The sequence below is a fragment of the Ovis aries genome, chromosome 2 (assembly GCF_016772045.2).
Source record: "Ovis aries strain OAR_USU_Benz2616 breed Rambouillet chromosome 2, ARS-UI_Ramb_v3.0, whole genome shotgun sequence".
Taxonomy (NCBI): Eukaryota; Metazoa; Chordata; class Mammalia; order Artiodactyla; family Bovidae; genus Ovis; species Ovis aries.
In genome coordinates, this window is record NC_056055.1 from 205,447,715 (window position 1) to 205,470,595 (window position 22,881).

Genomic DNA, 22,881 nt, shown 5'->3' on the forward strand with positions numbered 1-22,881 from the left:
CACAGCCCTAGTTTTACCACTCTGAGATACCCGAGCCTCCTATCAGTCACTATACAGACGCCTCCTGCTGGTAGCAGAGTTCTTGGGCATTCCACCCTACCTGGGATGCTGGAGGAGCTAGATCCTGATTTAATGCTCAGTCACTATACAGACGCCTTGCTGCTGGTGGCAGAGTTCTGGGGCATTCCACCCTACCTGGGATGCTGGAGGAGCTAGATCCTGATTTAATGCTGGAGCTGGATAAGGAAGTCCAATCGTAAGCCGATTCTGTCCTCTTCAAAGCTTCCTGATAGTTCACGTAGAGCTGCTTCCCGTACTAAACAGAAGGCAGTAAAGGAGGACATCCAAATTTTACTGGGTTTGATATGGGTGTATGGGGTAGGAAAAGGGGATACATTTCTGTTTACTGACTCATAGTTTGTATTAAAATTAATACCCTATAATACTTCAAAAATTCTTTGAATAACAGTAAATTAGAATCTACTCTTATCTGTCCTCATTTTTAGAAAGCCAGCAAGAAGTTAATACTTGATCCTGTTTAGGTTCATTATCAACATAAATATTTTTTCAGTTATTTTTAAAGCAACTATGATTTTATGTCTATAATAAACTTTATTTTTAGTTACTTAAAAGTGAATAAATATCCTTTCAAGGACTACATATCATCTTTAAGATGTCCTTAAAAAATTTTTTTAAGACTTTCTTTATTTTTAGAGCACTTTTAGGTTCACAGCAAAATTGAGAGGAGGGTAGATTTCCCATGTACATTCACAGCATCTCCCATTATTAACATTACCTACTAGAGTAGTACATTTGTTATAATCACTTAGCCCACATGGATACCTGAGGTTTCCTTAGGTTCATTCTTGGTGTTTACATTCTATGGGTCTGGACAAGTATATAAGGACATGTATCTACCATTGTAGTATTGTACAGAGTATAAATATTTTCACTGCCCGAAAAATGCTTCACAATCCACCTATATTCATTTTCCCCCCAACCCCAAGGCAGTTGAATTAAAAAAAAAAAAATTCTTTTGTTCAGGCTAAACTCTGCTATATAACAACCATATAGTGCATTCTCCAAAGCCAAAATAAATCACTTTGGTGCTACATAAGCTTTTACCAGCAGTATTATTCCTTGGATGCCAGCTGGTAAAAGTTTATCCCCATCACTGAGAAAAAACACACTTAAAACATGAAACTTAGGCCCGAGAGACTGAGACACTGGCAAAATTATGACCATGAAACAAACAATAATTGTCATGACAACCAAAACCATATCATTAAATACCCATCATTCCATTATCAGACCAAAAGAAAACCTACCTTTGCGATGCGGATACCATTGACCCACTGGTGCAGGGTCCTCATGTCATCACAGCAAAGGTATTTGATGTACTGAGATTTCTTCTGGATCTGCGGATGCTGTAAGATTAAAGGCAAAACCCAACTAAGTCCCCTGGAGAAACAAGAGAGAAATTCTATCAAAGCTTAAACATATCCTGACAAATTACAGGTCATTGGAATAATGGCCAAATCATTTATACCTCTTAAACATCCATAAGGTTGAATAAAATGGTCCTAAGTATTGGTCCTAAGTAAATGGTCCTAACAAACAAGGTGCCAACTTGTGTTAAATTTTAGGCCAAGATGTTGAAAGTTTAAAAAAAAAAAAAAAAAATCCTTCCCATCATGGAAAACTCCAAAATACCCCTCTCTACCTTTCAAAGGAACAAAGTCTACCAAGGTTAACAAAGTCGGTGAAAATTTTAATCTATAATGGAAGTGAATGAATGAATGAACTGAAATCATGGAATCAGAAAACTCCAAGTGAGAGAGTCTTTGGTAAAGCTTCCTGTGCATCTCTGGAGGGGAACACCTGGGCGGAGATGAAGCACAGGACACAGCACCTGAAGGGCAATGGCACTCACACCATTGTGCTGCTCCCTGCTGTGGACTGAGCATCACTCTGCAGGCCCCTCCACCGCAGCATGTACTTTTTGGTTGAGGCTTGGATGGGAGGTGACTGACTTGACCTTGGCTACAAAATGCAAGTGCAAGAATAGACTCAAAGTATTTTAACTCCACTGAGCCACAACCTCTAGTTCCCTAGGAAGAAAAACCCTAAATCACACTTGGTTCTGGATTTAATGACTATTAATTACTACCTCTCTTTTCAGTGGAGAAATCTTATTTCACCTGGAGAAATACTGAAATTTATGTTCAATTACAAGAGGCTGTATAAATTCTCTAACAAAATGTTTGTTGTGAAAACCCATTGAGAGCAATAAAATAAGCAATTTTATAAGTTTTCGATGCAGCAGGAAAATTTGGCCACAAATATGTTATGTATATCTGCAGTGTTAAAAATCAATCCCTCTGGTTGCCAAGAGAACTGTAAATCCATTCATTCCATTCTATTCATTGCTTTATAGAGCTCACCCTCAATGAGAAAACATTTAATATCACAGCCAATTTAGTTACTGAAAGCTGCAGTCGGAATTTTAAACAATTAAGCCGTCAACGGTAACAGGTTAGCAAAACAATACTTAACAGTTTTCCCCTGATAGGACAGGCTCCACAGCCTTCTCTTGGATCGAGTCCCTTGCCCTTACTGTGTGCTCAGTCGCTCAGCTGTGTTTCTTTGTGGTCCCATGGACCGTAGCCCTGCCAGGCTCCTGTGCCCATGGAAAATACTGTGCCCTGTATTATCAAGAATACTAGAGTGGGTTGCCATTTCCTATCCCAGGAGATCTTCCTGACCCAGGGATCGAACTTGAGTCATTTGCATCTCCTGCACTGGCAGGTGGATTCTTTTTACCACTAGTGCTATCTGGGAAGACAAGATCCTTATAAGTCATAATAAACCAGCATAGCAATCTTGCAAGAGCAAAGGACAGGTAGAGGTGTATGTATTTTTCTATAAAAGAAGGATGGGGAATTTTATTTCATTCACTCATTCAAGCAACATTTAATGGTCAAGAACTACCTGCCAGCTGCTTGAAGTAGGTGTTGGGCTACAGTGTGCATAACATAGAAGGGTCCACAGTTCACCAAGAAGATAAAATGAGCTGATTGAAACTGTTTTCTTTAGTGTTGCCAACTAGGGCTTAAAGAGCTGTTCTTCATCTCCTGCTTCCCCGAGGCCTCGCCTACAGGGCCGGGTTCCGATATCTGACCCTGGGGCTGCAGGATGGCTCTGAGCCTTTTTCGCCACACCCTCTCTTTAGGTGATTTACAAACCATCCTCCCCTGATTCCTCCATTTCCCAGAAGGCAGTTACCACACATGGGTGCTCAACTGGAGCAGCGGCTTGCCTGAGCGCATGTGTGTGTTCTCATCATTCTGTACAAGGGAGTGTTTTTATCAATACAACATAGAAAACCAGAGAGATGATCCTCTATCCTCTCCGCCTCTCTCTAACCTGAGCATCCAGACACTCCCCTGAAGAGAACTATGATATGACTGAGTATCTGCAGGTAACTTCACTTTAGGACCTCAAGGATTCTTTTTCAACTGCCCCCCAAATAAGGACATTCCTTCTACAGCCTCCATTTTGGTCACCCAGGCTCTGCACCAGTGCCTTAGGGGGTGAGCTGTTGCTCTAGTATATTGTTACTGTATTTAAAGTGGCATTTATCAAGGACTTAGTCTATACCAGGCATTATTAGGCTGAGTAATTCACATGTATTAGCTCATCCCACCCTCACGAACACCCCAAGAGTTCCATATTATTGTTTCCACTATATGAAAAGAAACTGAGGGACAAAAGGGTTAAGATAGCATTCAAAGCTGCTCACCAGTAAGTGAAGGAATCAGTATTTGAAACCATGCCGTCTCATTCCAGGGCCTAGACTATTAAAGTCACACCACTGCTTTATTATGCTTTATTTATGGTAGCTTCCCTGGTAGCTCAGATGGTAAAGTGTCTGCCTGCAATGTGGGAGACCCAGGTTCAATCCCTGGGTTGGGAAGATCCCCCAGAGAAGGAAATGGTAACCCACTTGCCTGGCAAATCCCGTGGATCAAGGAACCTGATAGGCTACAGTCCATGGGGTCGCAAAAGAGACAGCCACGACTGAGCGACTTCACTTTGTACTGCCCGTCTAAATTTGCTGCCTTACTCCTTTTTACCCTACACTATTATTTCACCACTTTAAAATCTCACAAGAGCTAAGAGTGAGTAGGAGGGAGACATTCTTTGCTAAAAACCGGAAGCTCGACATTTAGATTCCTTAAAGACTCCAAAGAGAATACAGGCATACCTTGTTTTACTGTACTTTCCCTTGGTACACTTTGTAGTTACTGTTTTTTTTTTAAAAACAAATGGAAAGTTTGTGACAACCCTGCCTGGAGCAGGTCTACTGGTGTCATTTTTCCAACAGCATTTCCTCACTTCATGCCTTGGTGTCACATTTGGGTAATTCTTGCAAAATTCCAGACTTCTACATTATTATTATATTTGTTATTGTGATCTGCGATCACTGATCCTTGCTGTTACTATGACGACCGGCTGAAGGCTCAGAAAATTGTTAGCACTTTTAGTAATAAAGCATTTTAAAATTAAGGTATGTACATTGTGTTTTCTTTTTTTTAACAGACATAATGCTATTGCACAATTTAAATATATTTTCACTGGGAAACCACAAAATACATATAATTTGCTTTATTTCGATATCCACTTTATTACAGTGGTCTGGAACTGCACTCACAGCAACTCTGAGTTAAGACTGTATATAATGAAAATGCTCCACCCCCTCCAAAATGAACAGCTATTAAAAAAGAAAGGTTATCATTTGATTTTTAAAATTATGTTGATTTGGAAAGTTTGTATTCTCTGACAAAAGGCAAAAAAATTGAGAATTAAATAAAAACATTTAAGAACAGAATTAAGAAATTTTGGATTACTATCATGCTACCAGATTATTTTTGTCTATGTATGCCAGAAATTAGAATGAGACAGACAATTCCTAAAATTCTGTAACTAAAAAGTGATGCTTTAAAATCTTGGTCCAAGTGCCAAAAGAAAATACTGAATCCATTTATTACTCTGGGAATACATATACACCTGAAAATCAATTCTCTCAACTAACATGCTAGAAACTAAAAATTAAGACTATAAACTCCACCTTATTACTTCCAGTATTATCATTATAACACCTTTTATTAACAATAGTGTTTGAGAAGTTCATGCTCATATTCTATCCCTAAATCCTGACCATTTCTTTCCTTCCCATCTAACGTATTAAATTACTTTGTCTCACTTCTCAAGGGATGAAAATTTAGTCCTAGCTAAGATGACTCTATTCCAACAATTATTGTGGTATATGTATTTTTAAAACTCGGGTTTCCTTTAAGAACTTAATTATACATGCATATACATGTCTCCCAAGTGGGTACGTCTTTCAGATAATATATCAACATATATCCTGTTTATTTCTATACTGTCAAATTTCATGAATCATCTCTTCCCATCATTATTATTTTCATTATTATCTTTAAAAAACTAATTACCAAATAATGTGTTTCATGAGTTCCTACAAGTATGTACCTACTTCCTGTCTCCTGCACTTCACTGGAAGGATTCAGACTCAGTCATTATAGCCCAGAGCTGATGAAGGGGAGCAGGTCCTTACAAATACTTACATTTGCATTTGTATCAACCCTGTGTGGCAGCATTTTTTGGTTTGTCAAAACTCACATGTTCAAGAATAAAAATACCTACATAGGCAAAAGCTAGTGCAAGTTTATAAGGAAAAAAGACATGTCTTAAATACCAATAGTTGAGTGAAAGTTGCTCAGTCGTGTCTGACTCTTTGCGACCCCATGGACTACACAGTCCATGGAATTCTCCAGGCCAGAATACTTGGAGTGGGTAGCCTTTCCCTTCTCCAGGGGATCTTCCCAATCCAGAGATGGAACCCAGGTCTCCCGCACCGCAGGCAGATTCTTTACCAGCTGAGCCACAAGGGAAGCCCAATAGTTGAGTGGTCTCAGGCAAAACGATCCCTTAAACAGGTTTCCATATGTGGAAAATGGGGACTCTAGATCAGACTTGTCAGATGGATGCATACAGTGTTCCAGGGCAGTACCTTCCACCCTGGTTCTTTAGAAAATGGTGGTCATTATCTTTACTATTATCTACATCCAGTGGTATGTTGTTTTTTTAATTCAATACATTAAATATTCCTAGGTAGAGAGATAATATAAGTATGGAGACTAGTTTAACCTATTTTACTAGAGGAGTTTCCCTGGTGGCTCAGATGGTAAAGAATCTGCCTGCAATCCAGGAGACCTGGTTTCAATCCCTGGGTTTGGAAGAGCCCCTGAAGAAGGGAAAGGCTACCCACTCCAAGTATTCTGGCCTGGAGAATTCCATGGACTATGTAGTACATGGGGTCGCAAAGAGTCGGACACAACTGGGTGACTTTCACTCGATTAGTGAAAGTGGGATTGGTTACCCCCTCCAGTGTTCTTGCCTGGAGAATCCCACGGGCAGAGGGGCTATAGAGGTGGGCTATAGTCCACAGGGGTCGCAGAGAGTTGGACACGACTGAGTGACTTATGACCAACCTAGATAGCATATTAAAAAGTAGAGACATTACTTTGCCAACAAAGGTCTGTCTAGTCAAGGCTATGGTTTTCCTGTGGTCATGTATGGTTGTCAGAGTTGGACTGTGAAGAAAGCTGGGTGCCAAAGAATTGATACTTTTGAACTGTGGTGTTGGAGAAGACTCTTGAGAGTCCCTTGGACTGCAAGAAGATCCAACCAGTCCATCCTAAAGGAGATCAGTCCTGGGTGTTCTTTGGAAGGACTGATGCTAAAGCTGAAACTCCAGTACTTTGGCCACCCCATGCAAAGAGTTGACTCATTGGAAAAGACTCTGATGCTGGGAGCGATTGGGGGCAGGAGGAGAAGGGGACGACAGGATGAGATGGCTGGATGGCATCACCGACTCGATGGATATGAGTTTGGGTGAACTCCGGGAGTTGGTGATGGACAGGGAGGCCTGGCGTGCTGTGATTCATGGGGTCGCAAAGAGTCGGCCATGACTGAGCGACAACTGAACTGAGCGACTAACACACACACACACACACACACACACTCTTTGCGAGAAGCAAATATGAAGCATACAAATCATTATTATAAAAACAAACCAATAAACCCTTGGAACAAAAATATTCTTAACCTAAGAATTCTGTGAGCTGCAAAAAGGCTTAAAATACTAGTCAATGGTCCTGCTTACAACTGGCCCTAACAGACACAGCTGGCTGCCTTCCCCAAGGCTTTCTTCTCTTCCCTACCTCTTTTCTGACTGAGCCCTAGTGTGTCTGGATTCAACTCAGAGAGTGAATTCTGACTAATGTAAACCAAAAATGGTGGCTTTGTTCCTTGCCAGTGATTAGTGTAGGAGGGCATGTTACTCTAGGCCAATGACCCTCAAGGAGAGGGCTGTTGGGGGAGATCCTGGGAAATACTTCTTTCCTCTTAAAAAAAAAAAAAAGACAAATGGAGGGGGAAAATAGTCCCTCTTCCTCTGCTGGATTTTGCTGGGTCTGAGAATAAGCTGATATGCAGAAGATGGAACAGGGAAAGATGGAAAGAACTTGGGTCCTCACTGACAACTCTGAGCCACTTATTGCCTCTGTGTTATGAGACCCCCAAGTAACTTTCATTTATATTTACCTTGTAAGAAATTAAAGCTGAGAAAAAGTCAAATGTAAGAATATGTAACAAATATACATTCCACTACCCAGAGCAGCAAAGGTATCAACACATGTCATGTAACCTCTTAGAAAACTCCATTATATACCTGTGAGAATGAGAGTATAAAAGGCAAGTAACATCTTAGCATTATTAGAAGAATAACTTTGATATCATGGGTCCCTTGACAAAGTTCTCAGGGACTCCAGGAGACCCTGAACCTCATTTTGAAAACTGCTGGATTAAGCTACTTTATATTAACTTAGAAAAAAATTATTTGCTACTGTAATTAAATGATAGAGTTTTCTCCAAAAATGATCACTTAATAAAGGGTTACCATTATAACACATCTAATTTTATCAAAGCAATCAAAACTCTACCCCCAAACCCTAAACACCCACCTTCTCAAACCCAAGTGACAATTCTTAGACAAAAGCAAAGATGATATAAACATGTAGATCTAAGTAGTTACCAAGGGGATCTGGGATGGAGCCAATGAGAAAAAACTTAATCATCCCCATAACTATATTGAACTTTTTAATGCTATCTTTTCCTAATGTTGCAATTTATCAGTAAAATTCAGCAAAAATGTAAGTTCTCAAAAGTTCAAATATGTTAAGTATGAGAAACTCAAAAGTTTGGATAAAGGGGGAAAAAAAAATCACAAAAAACAGGTCATAATACATGCATGGGCTACCAGGGCTACGGTTCAGAAGAAAAGGGAGACAAGAATTATTTCTGGACTGGATGAAAAGCAGTCTACTTTGAACTCTCAGGCACAGCGTCATCTGATGGTTTCTCTGAGTTAGTATAGGAAAAGAACTAAAATACACAAACATCTATGTTCCTCCCTCACTTCACTCCATATGTGGCTCTGATCTAAGTTTTCCTAAAATAAGGTTGCTATTAAATGAAAGTCTCAAATTTATAATCTAATCCATTTTATATATTATGACTCAAAGCTTGTAATTCAGTACCCATTTCCCAGTATCATCACTCTTACCAGGGTCAGCTACCGAACAGCTTCCTCCCTTCCTCCCCTCTCCCTCCCTCCCTTCCTCTGTCTCTTCATTTACTTTATCGGCTTTGCCTTCTGGCTTGTGGGATCTTAATCCCGATGAGGGATTGAACCTGGGCCCAGCAGTGAAAGTGCCAAGTCCTAACCACTGGACTGCTAAGAAAGTCCCTTAACCATTCCTTTAAAAACCTACACACTATAGAATAAAGCAAAAATAGTATACTCAGTGGAGACCCAAACTATTCTAAGATGTCCAGTAACCTTCTCTACATCTAACGTCAATTAAAATTCCTAAAAAGAGACACACGTTTACCTTGAGCACCAGACAATAGTCTGTAGGAGCTTTGTATTTGTTCCGATAGTCCTGTCCATAGTAGACGTTTACATGATCCAGCTGAAGAAAGCACACCAGGTCCCGAGAGACCTGAGAAGAAAACGCCCAAAAGACTGAATTAACAATAACAAGGTGAGCAAGCAAACATCACTGGTAACAGCTTCTGAGAATCAAGCTTTACCAAGTAGAAATTATTGCTGTTTTGTAGAAGATAAGACAGTGAGATTCTCTATAGATGTTTCTTCCTTAAATCTACCACGCAACAAGAAAGGCAGTCCATTTCACTTACCATCTTCTCATTCATAATGAACACTGACTTACTTGGAAAGGGTGGTATTTTAAAGAGACTTTAAATACAGTATAGTATATCAAATACAATATAGTATTATAATAGAGCTCTCTGGAAAGAACAAGAGATACCAGGCAGTTCAGTGCCTGCTGTGCATGTCTCAAGCACAAAATTCTCAAGTCAGTGTTTCCTCGCCAGTTAAAAAGGGGAGACAACATGTACCTCCCAGGACGGTGGTAAAGACCTGATGAGATGATCCTGTAGAGAGCTTCAACAGCGCTGGCCCCCACTAAGCACAGAAGTGACAGCTACCAACAGAGCCCGCAGCAGAAGTATATTACCTAAGCAAAGCTGAAATGCCTTGTAAGCCCAGAAAGCTATTCTCCCCCAAACAATAAAAAACAAAAATGACTCTGGCAGAAGTTTTAAAAATAATAAAAGCATGGTTTCAAATTCACCAGGAAAACCGAGATGGGCCCAATGAACGAGCAGAAAATAAACATTTTCAGGTTTTCTCTTCCTTATAATAGATCAATAAACAAAGCAATGCTCATGAGTGGAAACAAACCACCACCTGTATCACTGTGTCAGTCTGCTCACTACAGATTAAAATTAATCAGCATAATGAGGAAGCTTAAAGTCAGCAGAAGGGACACACCTTTGCTTTTCCTTTAGGGACATAGTAGATACCAGATGCTCGCAAGAGGAAATAACGCTTTTTCCAGGACTTCTTGCCATCATCTTTCAACCAAAGGACTCCCTCAATTTCTGGTACAGTTACAGAACTTCCACAAAAACACTCCTACAATAAGAAGATGGTTGGGAAAGACATGATCCTTGGATTCTCAAACCAAAGTTGTGCCTACCCCTGTGAAATGCATGACACTGTGATTAAACTAAAATACCTATGTATAAAAACCATGCTGCTAATTTTACCTCAATTAGAACTTTCCAAACATTACATGGCTTTACTTTGGAACAACTATGGCAATCCCTGTGAACTTTTCCCTAAAATTGTTTTTATGAAACCAAGCTGAAACATCAGCTGAGTTGCACATAACAGCTCTTAAATGCATTTGTAAAAACATAGATACAGTAAATTTAATGAAAGCATCAGAACTAACAGAAGCATTAGACTATTTGTCTCCAAATTAACGTTTAGATTAGCCACAACTGTGTTAGTGGCTCAGCTGTGTATGACTCTTTGGGACCCCCATGGACTGTAGGGCTCCTCTGTCCATGGGATTCTCCAGATAAGAATACTGGAGTGGGTAGCCATTTCCTTCCCCAAGGGAGGGATCTTTCCAACTCAGGGATCAAACCCAGGTTTCCTGCATTGCAAGCAGATTCTTTACTGTCTGAGCTACAAGAGAAGCCCAAATTTATATTAGCTGCATGCTAAATAGGAATATATTTTAAAAGAAGGCAACATGCTAAACAAATGATTGCACTTTCACAATTTAAAAACAATCAGTGCATATGATCTAAAACAAGGCAAGCATTTATTATTTAAATGTTTAATACTAAGTTGAAAGGAATGTAAACTAAAAAGTTTGGATTCTAATGTCTATATTTAGATAAGAATTTAAAAAGTCAATCACGTATTTAGTAAAGGGAAAGTAAAAATCCTCACTAAATTTGAACACATGAATATGAATTAATTTCTCCCCCCAAACACAGAAAAATTAGGAATTATGAAGAGAATTTTTCTTAATTATAACTAGTCTCCCTATGAAAAGCTGAGTGCTGATCTTCATCCCCCAATAGTCTTGTTGCTAATATGAATAGCAACAAGACTATGAATATGAATATGAATTTTTTCAGATAATTTTCAAACATACTAACATCTTGGACCTTAGTTCTCTAAAATCAGCAAAAGGGAAAAATTCAATTATATTTGAATTTGTTTTATTAATCTTCAAAATAAGGAGATGTATATTTTTAGGAAAATAACCATTATGATTTTTTAAATTAGTTATTTCAGACTAAGGTTTGAACTATTTGGTAAATAACTATATACAAATTCTTCTCTGGGTAAGCAGATAAAAAAGCACAATCACACCCTTCACTGACCCAACCTTTTCTCTCACTTGTCCTCTAAAATCTCCTAAGTCCTTTCAACCCACTAGTATACTGTTTGGCAAAATAATAGCTTTTATAAGGTTCTTCAGTGTTCTAACAGTCACAAAGCTGAACTCTCCCCATCAGGCTATGGAAGAAAACAGGCTTCTCTAGTTACAATTGTAATTATCTATTTTAATTATCAATACAGAGCAATGACATTCTGGACTTCAAAAGAGATGCTTAATATTTTAATATTATAATGTACAAGGAAAGGGGGTGGGGAGGAAGAGTCATACCTCCAACAGCACTTCTTTGTTTCTATCTGCCATCTCAGCTGTTTCCTTTTTCCCCAGAAGGTAATTCTGGAAATGAGTAGATGAATGTTAAAGGACAAATCCACTCTACTATTCTCCTGGCACAGGTACACAGATGATTTCTTCTAGACACACAGCAACTCTGCGTGTATTTCTGCCTATGCAGAGTGAGGCGAACATTCCTTTGAAACCTGTTCCTGCATCTTCACAGAAGTGCTTAATACTGGCCTCCTCCTTACTTTATCCATTTATTTTGAGTTATTCCATAAACCTCCCTCCCCCAAACCCTGAGGAGATACTACATGCAACAGCCAGCAATATGTTTTCATATATCTAATGAAAGCTACACTGACAGGACCTTAAAGGTGTACAAATCATTTAAGTACAACAAGTGGGGCAAATTTGCTTAAAATATGCTGAGCTTAACTGACTCAGATGTAGAAAATTTAATCTATGTTCTGGCTTTTAAAGAAGAAATCCTAAATTCTCTGAGACTACCATGATCTCATTTACTCGACTCAACTAAAATCTGAATTCAAATTATTATCCTTAAGAAATGTTTATTCATAATCATCCGTAAAAAATTGTCGGTATTCCTAAATGTGTATTCTTCACTAAAAATATCCAGTAAAGATGTGTCATGATCATGTAGTCTGAAGGATAACTATTCAATAACTTTAACACAGCCATTGTTTTTCCTCATAAATATTTTTTATAGTGGTGTTGTTTTCTTTCACCTATTGATATTTTATAAAATATTTGGGTATTAGGAAGAATTAACATAAACATTTTGGGACAAGCAAAGATACCAAACAGATCAAGGTAACATATAATAGAACATGGGACTGTTTATAATCAAGGTTACTGGGATTTTCAAAAAAAAATTCAGAAAACAAATCAAAATGTTAAACGGATAAACAATAAAAGTAGAGAAACTTAAACATATAAGTGCTTTTCTTTGACGGATGAGCCTCACTGAATAAAGAGCAGGGTCCAAAACGGCTCTGAATTAGAACAGAAATCTGCTAACCCCCTGGAGGTAATCCTGCTTTCCCGAGGGCTCACCCCATCTGGTTCTGTGGAACTAGCAGCTTCTTTAAGGCCTGACAGCTGGGCCCCAGCAGACTTGCCACCTCGGCACTAGTGAATGCTCCCATGGGGTTTTGCAGCCATAAAGCTCCAAATGGGTGGCTGTCAGTCTTTTAACTCTATTAACTTAGCAGGCAGAAAATTATATAATATGAACATTTAAGAATTTGACCTCTGCAAGCCATAGCCTCACCTGTGGATTTTTGAAAAGTGCGTATTTTTCTATACGCTCCATAAATATAAGCTTGTTTTGGCTATCTCTTGTCCAATTAAGAAGATTTTCAACCAAGTTTTCATGATCTTCGAAGATTCTCTCTGTCCCAAAATAAAACACCAGTATTTTGTTAGTATTTGTCAGAACTGCATAAAAGACAAGAAACCTTGCGAAGTATTTGACAGCAAAATCAAAGAATCTAAACTGACACCCTCAGAGACTATCTGGTATTTCCTGTATTTTCAAATAAGGAAACATGCCCTCAAGGTGTTAAGTGACTTTAGCAAGGTCACACAGCTGCTACAAGGAAGGATCAGGACTAGAATCTAGATTGCCTGACTTCAAGGTCTTCTTTAGCCTTCAGCCTTTTACTATCCTGCCCTAAACAGAATCTGTTAGTCGAATTTCATAAATTCTGGTATTGAGTGCTTCCAACACTATTTATTCCTTGTCATTCAAAAACTTCCAAGATGATTTCCTCTTTGGTCTATAAATTGTTTAACATAGATATATTTTCTAATTTCCAAATTAGGAATCAAAGAACATGTCCTATAGTCTGAACATATGTTCAAAGAACATATTCTAGAGATACTGATTTTTGTTTTGAAATTTCTAGAGAGCTGCTCATGACCTCATACTGGAATCAATTTTTGGAAACATTACACTTCTGCCTGTAAAACATGTGTATTTTCCTATTATTAGTGCTCTAAATATATCTATATTCATTTTTGTCTGCTTGATTATATTGATCATTGCAAAGATTCTTAGGTGAAAAGTTTCTACTGTGAAGGCAGACTTGTGCATTTCTCCTGGTAGTTCTGTCAACTTTTGCTTTATGTAATTTAATGCCATTATTACATAAGATTTAGAATGATTTTATCTTCCTGATGATGTATGGTTCTCCTTATCTCTAGTAATGTATATTGCTTAAAGTCTATTTTGTCTGATATTAACATAGTTAACATTATCTTTCTTTTGGTTAGTGTCTTTCCACATTCCTTTTACTTTCAAGCTTTCTGTGTCTTTAGGAAAAAGGTCTTTTGTAGATAGTGAACAACTGCATTTTGTTTATTCATCCTTCCTAATAATCTCTGTTGTTTAAATGAATGATTTACATTTGTCACAGCTTATTTTACCATCTTATTTGGGGTTCTTAGTTTTCTTTTATTCATTCAACAAGTAATAAATAACTACATATTCTATTTGTATCACTGTGCCACATATGATTAAATGATAGTTATGAATCTTAAACCTACAGTCATGGAAATATTCTACAAACTAGCAGCCAAAAATTTTCTGGGTATGGTGATGCCACATCTGTGAACTTGAACCTTTCTAATGCTTCAAGAATAGTTATAATAAGTATTATTAGAATATCTGCCTATATCTGTTAATAAACTTCTAACTGATGGTTTGGTTTTGGGGTTTGTGTTTGTGCATTCTAAGAGAAAAAGGTTAATTATCAAATTTTTATTGCTCTAGAAACTGCTATAAAATATTTAAAGATATAACAGTAAAAGCAATGCAAATATATTTTATAAACAAAATGGCAAGTTGAAATTGACTATTGACTAAATATAGCCTAATAAAATAATTATTGTGAGGTTTCTATAATCACATATTACAAAAAGAAACCTTTTTAAGGTTTTTAAGAGTCAAAGATGGATTTGTATGGAAATACAAAAAACCTTGAATAGCCAAAGCAATCTTGAGAAAGAAGAATGAAACTGGAGGAATCAACCTATCTGACTTCAGACTATACTGCAAAGCTACAGTCATCAAGAAAGTATGATACTGGCACAAAGACAGAAATATAGATCTATGGGATGAAATAGAAAGCCCAGAGATAAATCTACACACCTATGGACACCTTATCTTTGACAAAAGAGGCAAGAAATAAATGGAGAAAAGACAATCTCTTTAACAAGCAGTGCTGGGAAAACTGGTCAACCACTTGTAAAAGAATGAAACTAGAACACTTTCTAACACCATGCACAAAAATAAACTCAAAATGCATTAAAGATCTAAATGTAACACCACAAACTATAAAACTCCTAGAGGAAAACATAGGCAAAACACTCTGACATAAATCACAGCAGGATCCTCTATGACCCACCTCCCAGAATACTGGAAATAAAAGCAAAAATCAACAAATGGGACCTAATTAAACTTAAAAGCTTTTGCACAACGAAGGAAACTATAAGCAAGGTGAAAAGACAGCCTTCAGAATGGGAGAAAATAATAGCAAATGAAACAACTGACAAAGAATTAATCTCAAAAATATACAAGCAGCTCCTGCAGCTCAATTCCAGAAAAATACAACACCCAATCAAAAACTGGGCCAAAGAACTAAATAGACATTTCTCCAAAGAAGACATACAGATGGCTAACAAGCGCATGAAAAGATGCTCAACATCACCCATTATCAGAGAAATGCAAATCAAAACCACAATGAGGTACCATCTCACCCCGGTCAGAATGGCTGCTATCAAAAAGTCTACAAACAATAAATGCTGAAGAGGGTGTGGAGAAAAGGGAACCCTCCTACACTGTTGGTGGGAATGCAAACTAGTACAGCCACTATGGAGAACAGTGTAGAGATTCCTTAAAAAACTGGAAAGAGAACTGTCATACAACCCAGCAATCCCACTGCTGGGCATACACACTGAGGAAACCAGAGTTGAAAGAGACACATGTACCCCACTGTTCATCACAACACTGTTTACAATAGCCAGGACACGGAAGCAACCTAGATGTCCATCGGCAGACGAATGGATAAGAAAGCTGTGGTACATACACCCAATGGAATATTACTCAGCTATTAAAAAGAATGCATCTGAATCAGTTCTAATGAGGTGGATGAAACTGGACCCTATTATACAGAGTAAAGTAAGTCAGAAAGAAAAACACCAATACAGTATATTAACACATATATATGGAATTTAGAAAGATGATAATGATGACCCTATATGCAAGACAGCAAAAGAGACACAGATGTAAAGAACAGACTTTTGGACTCTGTGGGAGAAGGTGAGGGTGGGATGATTTGAGAGAATAGCACTGAAACATGTATATTATCATAAGTGAAATAGATCGCCAGTCCAGGTTCGATGCATGAGACAGGGTGCTCCGGGCTGGTACACTGGGATGACCCAGAGGGATGGGATGGGAGAGAGGTGGAAGGAGGGGTACATGATGGGGAACACATGTACATCCACGGCTGATTCATGTCAATAGCAAAAACCACTACAATATTGTAAAGTAATTAGCCTCTAATTAAAGTAAACAAATTAATTTAAAAAAAAGTCAAAGATGGTATCAAAAAAATGAGGAATTTTCAAAGTTAAAAAACACCATAACGAACTACAAAACATAGGAAACTAAGACTTAGTTAGTACATCTAGCTAAAAATAAGATGTGCTTTATGTTTCCCCTAAAAGTCAAATGTTGTTATCAAGGCTTCAGTACAAATGTGAATAAATGTGATGGCTTTTAGTAATGTGTCCAATACATGCAGTTCTTAATAATATCTGAAGGGAAAACATATTTTATTATCTTAAAAAAAGAACAACTTTGTTTTGGTCAGAAGAAAATCTAAAATGAACTGGAAATGATACTGTACTCAAAGAAATCTCAAAATATATGGGGGAAGAAGGGGGAAAGATAAATGTAAAAAAGCCAGGGTTATACTATAGGAAAAAATATTAAAATGTCTCTAGTTGCTTTTATCAACATGAAAACAGCTGAAATTACACAGAAATTTAAAAAATAATTATAGCAATGATATTACTAACCCATCTGTAACTCAGAGATGGTTTCCACCAGAGACCAGTCTAAACTATAACCACAGTGGGATTTGTCCATCAGGTTATCCAGCACTTGTCTCACTGTCTGCCTCTCATCCACCATCATTGTTTTAGAACTATCATCAGACATGTGGACTCTAATCACCAGCTGTTAAGAGGAAAAAGGAAAATTAAATACAAACTGAAAAACAGGCATTCTAAAAACTTCCAATATTGAATAATATTCTGAACAACGTCCTTAGCTAAATATAAGTTAAAACACAAATAATGACTTTATTATGCAAGAATATTCTAAAATTAAGTATTCAATAACTAAACAAATTTAATGCTTTTTTAAAAATTAAAATAACATATAAGATTATAATAAAGCTATTTTGTTTTACTCTTTTAGAATTTAGAACCAGAAAAGTTATTTCTTTTATAATGTATTTTATTCACCAACAAATACATATGGAAATGTATTTAGAAAGAAATACCCTGCTATAGCTTGCTGCATCTTACAGTTATATTATATAAACAAGGCAATTCTTTATAAATCCATAAAATGGATAAAAATCCCAAACCAAGAAAAAGCCCAAATATCACCTTTTTCACTTGTGCCTCTTTAATTTTCTCTAGGGCAACTCTGATCTTCTCAGCTTTCAATTTTGCTGCCTGTTCTTCCTGTGGACACAAAGCACTTCAGATAAACTAATGCTAAAATAATGAGAATTTTTTGAGAAGTCTTTTTATCCTTAAGAACACTGTTAACACTGAATTTCAGTAAGAATATAACTTCACACACTTAATATGGAGCACATTTTAGAAATAACCAGGTTCACAAAGAGAGTAGACATATTATTAAAAAAATTTTTTTAAGATCCACACTTGAAGATTTCTTATATTAAGACTACATTTTCATATTCTAGGGCTGTGGTAAATTAATTTAATCCAACAGTTTTATTCTTGACTGTCAATCTGAAACAGACAAATTTCAGGTTTCAAGATAGGGAAAAGGAGGCTATCTGTGGGCCTGCCAGTGACTCTGAATTTATACCCCCCTCGAAACTATGGGCAATCTTTTGCATATCAACATTGTGTCCTGTTGTACTGAAAACGTATCATCATCATAAAAACAGAAGAAAAAAAAAAAACCCAGCATCAATTCATCTCTCTGCAACCATATAAAAACAATCATAATAAAAACATAGGTATGTTCTCATTAATACATAAATATGAACAAAGGAGGGTGCATTTAATCCTAAGTTTTACTCTGCTTTGGAACAATCACACAATATAATCAATGTCTCATGTCACTAAATTCAATTTGGTTTTTAATTCACACTATTTAAAATACTAAATGTAATTTTCCAAATATTTAACTTATAGTAATTTCTGCTTCATAAATTTAAATGAATAGCAAGAAAATAAAACTATACTTAAATAAAATAAAACATTTGCCTATTTTCTCCTAGAATAACATACAGTACTGTAATACCTTGTACTTACTTGTACTTTCCAGCAAGAGGCCATAGTACATTGCAGCATTAATCTCCAGTTGAAAGAAACTCATGAAAGTAAACCTTTGCTTATAATAAAGAATTACTTTTTAATTCTAAGCTCTTGGTTGCTCTAGAAAATATCTAAAATATCTAAGAAAATATAAAATACCATATTATATCTTCCTTTACTTAACATGACTTAAAAAAAGAAGAGAGAAACCTATTTACATCAACTAGACTAATTTATCTGCTCTAGATTGTGACTAATAATCACAACCCATGTGTTATTCTTCATTAAAAAACTGAAGTTTTCAGGGCAAAAAAACAAGTTAACTCAATTCATTTAACAGATTATTCCCTGTTCTCTTAAATTCTGTTGGCTTTCTTATTTTTGATCTGCTTCTCTTCTCGTTTCATACTCATTTCAAGGCCAATGTCTCCCTCATTTCAAGCTTAGTATTTACTACTCTGCAGAACAGAGAAGAAAACAGTTAGGGAAGACAGTGGGCTTGTTTGCCAGAAATCTGATCCATTTCAATGAAAGCAGTCAGTGAATTAACATAATAACCAAGGTCAGGAAATACTATCTGCAAACCCAATTAGACGGAGAACAAAGAAGTGCATTTTAACGACAAAGAGGAGTAAGACTGGATTCTTAGATTCTTAGGTATATATACTCCTTCGATTAAAGATTAAATCATCCTATTTCTCCTCTTTATGCAAATAAACTATAGAATTATAAAATATGTTGACTGTATATTTTAAGATATATATTTCTTCTTTTTAAAGAAGGTTATAAAATGAGAAAACTAGAATATTGTCATTAAAATTCTCAGTTTCTAGAATTCTGTGTCTTGGAGAAACAAAATCTTTATTAAATTACCAAATTCTATGTGTGTTTCTGATGAGTAGAGCACTACTCTATAAAGGAATTTTAAGTATGAGCATTTCCCAGTGGTTTTTATGAAATCAGTTATTTGACCATATTTTGGAAAAGAGTAAAGCATAAGTTTTATGAGTGTTTTCTCAAGGGAATAATGATTGTATGTTTCTTCATGGGTCATTTGCCACATCCTTATATTGGTATGAATATCTGCTACAAAGAAATTTTCCAAAGCATAATTTCAACTTTCACTTCATATTTCTGAAAAGCAAATTTAAATCTCAAAGTCTGATGAGGAAGAACAGATAGAATCAATGCTTTGTGTAGCTGGAATATAAACATGAACTTCTACAAGGCCAAATTCTTTTATATTAAAACTAGCCTGTAAAATTAAAAAAAGAAAAGAAAAAAGATGTCTTCAAAGTAAAAAAATATTTTTAAGAAAAAGAATATCAAGAGAATGACAAGCCATAGACTAAGAGAAAATATTAGTAAAATATTTATCAGACATATCTGATAAAAGAACCAACATCCAAAACATAAAAGAACTCTTAAAACTCAATAAAATAATGAACAACTCAGTTCAAAAACTGGGCAAAAAACCTGAACAGAAGGTTTTCACCAAAACAAGATCTGATGAAATCTTTTTTAACCAAAGATTACACAGATGGCAAATAGCCTGTGAAAAGCTGCTCATATATACCATGAGAGAACTGCAAATTAAAACAATGATATACCACTACGCATGTATCATCTTAGACTGCAAAAATACTGGAAACACCAAACGCTGGTCAGGTTGTGGAACAACAGGAACTTTCACTTTTCCCTGAGGAATGCAAAATCGTACAGCCACTTTAGAAGATACTATGGTAGTTTCTTACAAAACTAAATATGCTCTTACAACACCATCCAGTAATCAAGTTCCTTAGTACCTACCAAGTGAGCTGAAAAGTTTACCTCCACCCAAAAACCTACACACTGATGCTTATAGCAGCTTTCCTTATAATGCCAAAACTTGGTAGCAACCAAGATATCCTTCAGTGGGCAAATGGATAAACTATGCAACATCTAGACCATGGAATATTATTATTCAATGCTTAAAAAAAAAGAGAAAGAATGCAGGAGACCCGGGTTCAATCCCTGGGTAGGGAAGAACCCCTGAAGAAGGGAATGGCAACCCATTCCAGTATTCTTGCCTGGAGAATTCCATGGACTGAGGAGCCCGGCTGGCTACAGTCCACAGGGTCGCAAAGAGTCAGACACAACTGAGCAACTAACTCACAAAAGCAAAAAAAAAAAAAAAAAAAAAAGAATTATCAAGCCATAAAACACATGGAGGAAACTTTAATGTGTATTACTAACTGAGAGAAGCCAATCTGAAAAAGCTACATACTATGTGATTCCAACTATACAAGATCCTGAAAAAGTAAAACTATGGAGGCAGTAAAAAGAATAATCGTTGTCAGAGGTTGGGGGCGGGAGGTGGGAGGGACGTGAATAAGTGGAATACAGAGTATTTCTGTGGGAGTGAAACTACTCTGTATGATACTATAATGATAGCTCTATGTCATTATACATTTGTCCAAACCCACAGAATACACACCAAGAGTGAACCCTAATGTAAACCATGGACTCTGGGTGATAATAATGTTACCTATACTTGCTCATCAATTGCAGTAAATGTACCACTCTGGTGAGGGATGTTGATAATGGGGATGCTATGCACGTGTGAGGGCAAGTAGTATATGGGAAATCGCTATACCTTCTTAATTTTATTGTGAACCTGAAACTGCTCTTAAAAAATAGTCTTTTCAAAAAGGGAATATAAAAATTTTAATATAACATTCTGATACTGGTTATAAATACCAAAGCAGCATTTTCATACTTCCATTTTAGTATACTATTATTTACCAAATATAATAGAATACAATCAATGCTATCTTTTGAAGCACTGATGTAAAAAGTCATTCAATTATAAGATTAGTTTCAACTCCCAGATCAGTTTCTGCTCCAAAGGCTAAAAAGTTGACACATAGGAAGAAAAGATTACAGAAACAAGAGAAACAACCAATTAACGTACATCAAACCAATTAGATTCCCTAGCCATCACTGCTGCTGCTGCTGCTGTTAAGTCGCTTCAGTCGTGTCCGACTCTGTGTGACCCCACAGATGGCAGCCCACCAGGCTCCCCCGTCCCTGGGATTCTCCAGGCAAGAACACTGCAGTGGGTTGCCATTTCCTTCTCCAATGCATGAAAGTGAAAAGTGAAAGTGAAGTCGCTCAGACGTGTCCAACTTTTAGTGACCCCATGGACTGCAGCCTACCAGGCTCCTCCATCCATGGGATTTTCCAGGCCAGAGTACTGGAGTGGGATGCCACTGCCTTCTCCACTAGCCATCACTAAGAAACCATTTTTATGTAGAACAGCCAGGTGGGGCTATTTTAACATCCAAATTCAGCTATTCTTTCAGTTGCTCAAAATACTACTCTTAATAACTATATAAATTGGTCCGTGTTACAGCTGCCTCAAATTTAAGAGCTGTGAATCTGCCTGCCTATGCAGGAGATTCGGGAGCCATGGGTTCAGTCACTGGGGTCAGGAAGATATCCTGGAGTAGGAAATGGCAACCCACTCCAGTAATCTTGCCTGGGAAATCACAAGAACAGAGGGGCCTGACGGGCTACAGTCCATGGAGTCACAGAGTCGGACGCAGCTGAGCACACAGGGACACAACTGAGCATGCACGCACAAGCTTAACTCCAGTGTAGGCAAATTTCAGTTTACTCTTCCCCAGTTCATTAGCAAGGATAATTAATCTCTGCAAGAAGCCTCTTTTAGAATTTGAATGTCACCGAAGCAAAATGAAATAAAAATATTTTATCAAATTGCAAGATTCATAGTACTTTATACTTCCCATGGACAATAAGCTCTTCCTCACAAAGTCTGGGGACTTCCCTGGTAGCTCAGATGGTAAAGCGTCTGTCTACAATGCGGGAGACCAGGGTTCAATCCCTGGGTTGGGAAGATCCCCTGGAGAAAGAAATGGCAATTCACTCCAGTACTATTGCCTGGAAAATCCCATGGACAGAGGAGCCTAGTAGGCTACAGCCCATGGGGTAGCAAAGAGTCGGACATGACTGAGCGACTTCACTCACTCACTCACTCTGAAAGCATGGTTTTTATCTACTATATTTAATCTAGAATCATAACTTTTAACTGTAACAACCAAAAAAAGGAAGAAACTGTTTTAAGATCAGAGTGTCGTGTGATGCAGCAAAGATCAATAAATCTTTGCTGATGTATTATTTATAGATTATATACTTAGAAGACATCTAATAGTTTCTTTAGGCAATACAAAGCTGTGTTCAGTGTCTGCAGGCCAAGTTTAATACAAAGAACAAAGCTTTGTTCATCTCATATTCTGTTTGTTAAAGCTGGCAAAATGAGGTCTTAAGTTTTCTGCCCCTTATCTTTGGACTATCCCTTTGTTCACACTGTCTCACAACCATCCTAAACGAAAGTAAAAGATATCTCACACATATAACAACTTAACTTTCTGTCTTACCCCTTCCCTAAAAGGGCAAGAGACAACCTATTTTCCACCTGAAAAACTCCTGTGTGGCTATCAATAACCATCAAATGCCAAGCCTTCTCAAATTTACATAAAGGACAAAAACTCAG

The 22,881-nt window shown here is 37.1% G+C and overlaps 1 protein-coding gene across 4 annotated transcripts in view; it reads right to left on the bottom strand.

The window, feature by feature from the left end:
- Window positions 1-22,881, bottom strand: part of RAPH1 (Ras association (RalGDS/AF-6) and pleckstrin homology domains 1) — a 114,268-nt gene that overhangs the window by 24,042 nt on the left and 67,345 nt on the right. For all 4 annotated transcript variants that reach the window (XM_042244979.1, XM_027965111.2, XM_042244980.1 and 1 more), the window contains 8 exons: window positions 17,421-17,498; window positions 16,824-16,983; window positions 13,009-13,130; window positions 11,709-11,774; window positions 10,007-10,150; window positions 9,039-9,149; window positions 1,329-1,427; window positions 196-316 (listed from right to left, as the gene is read on the bottom strand). In XM_042244979.1, the coding sequence (XP_042100913.1) occupies window positions 196-316; window positions 1,329-1,427; window positions 9,039-9,149; window positions 10,007-10,150; window positions 11,709-11,774; window positions 13,009-13,130; window positions 16,824-16,983; window positions 17,421-17,498 (901 nt within the window). The remainder of the gene's footprint in view (window positions 1-195; window positions 317-1,328; window positions 1,428-9,038; window positions 9,150-10,006; window positions 10,151-11,708; window positions 11,775-13,008; window positions 13,131-16,823; window positions 16,984-17,420; window positions 17,499-22,881) is intronic.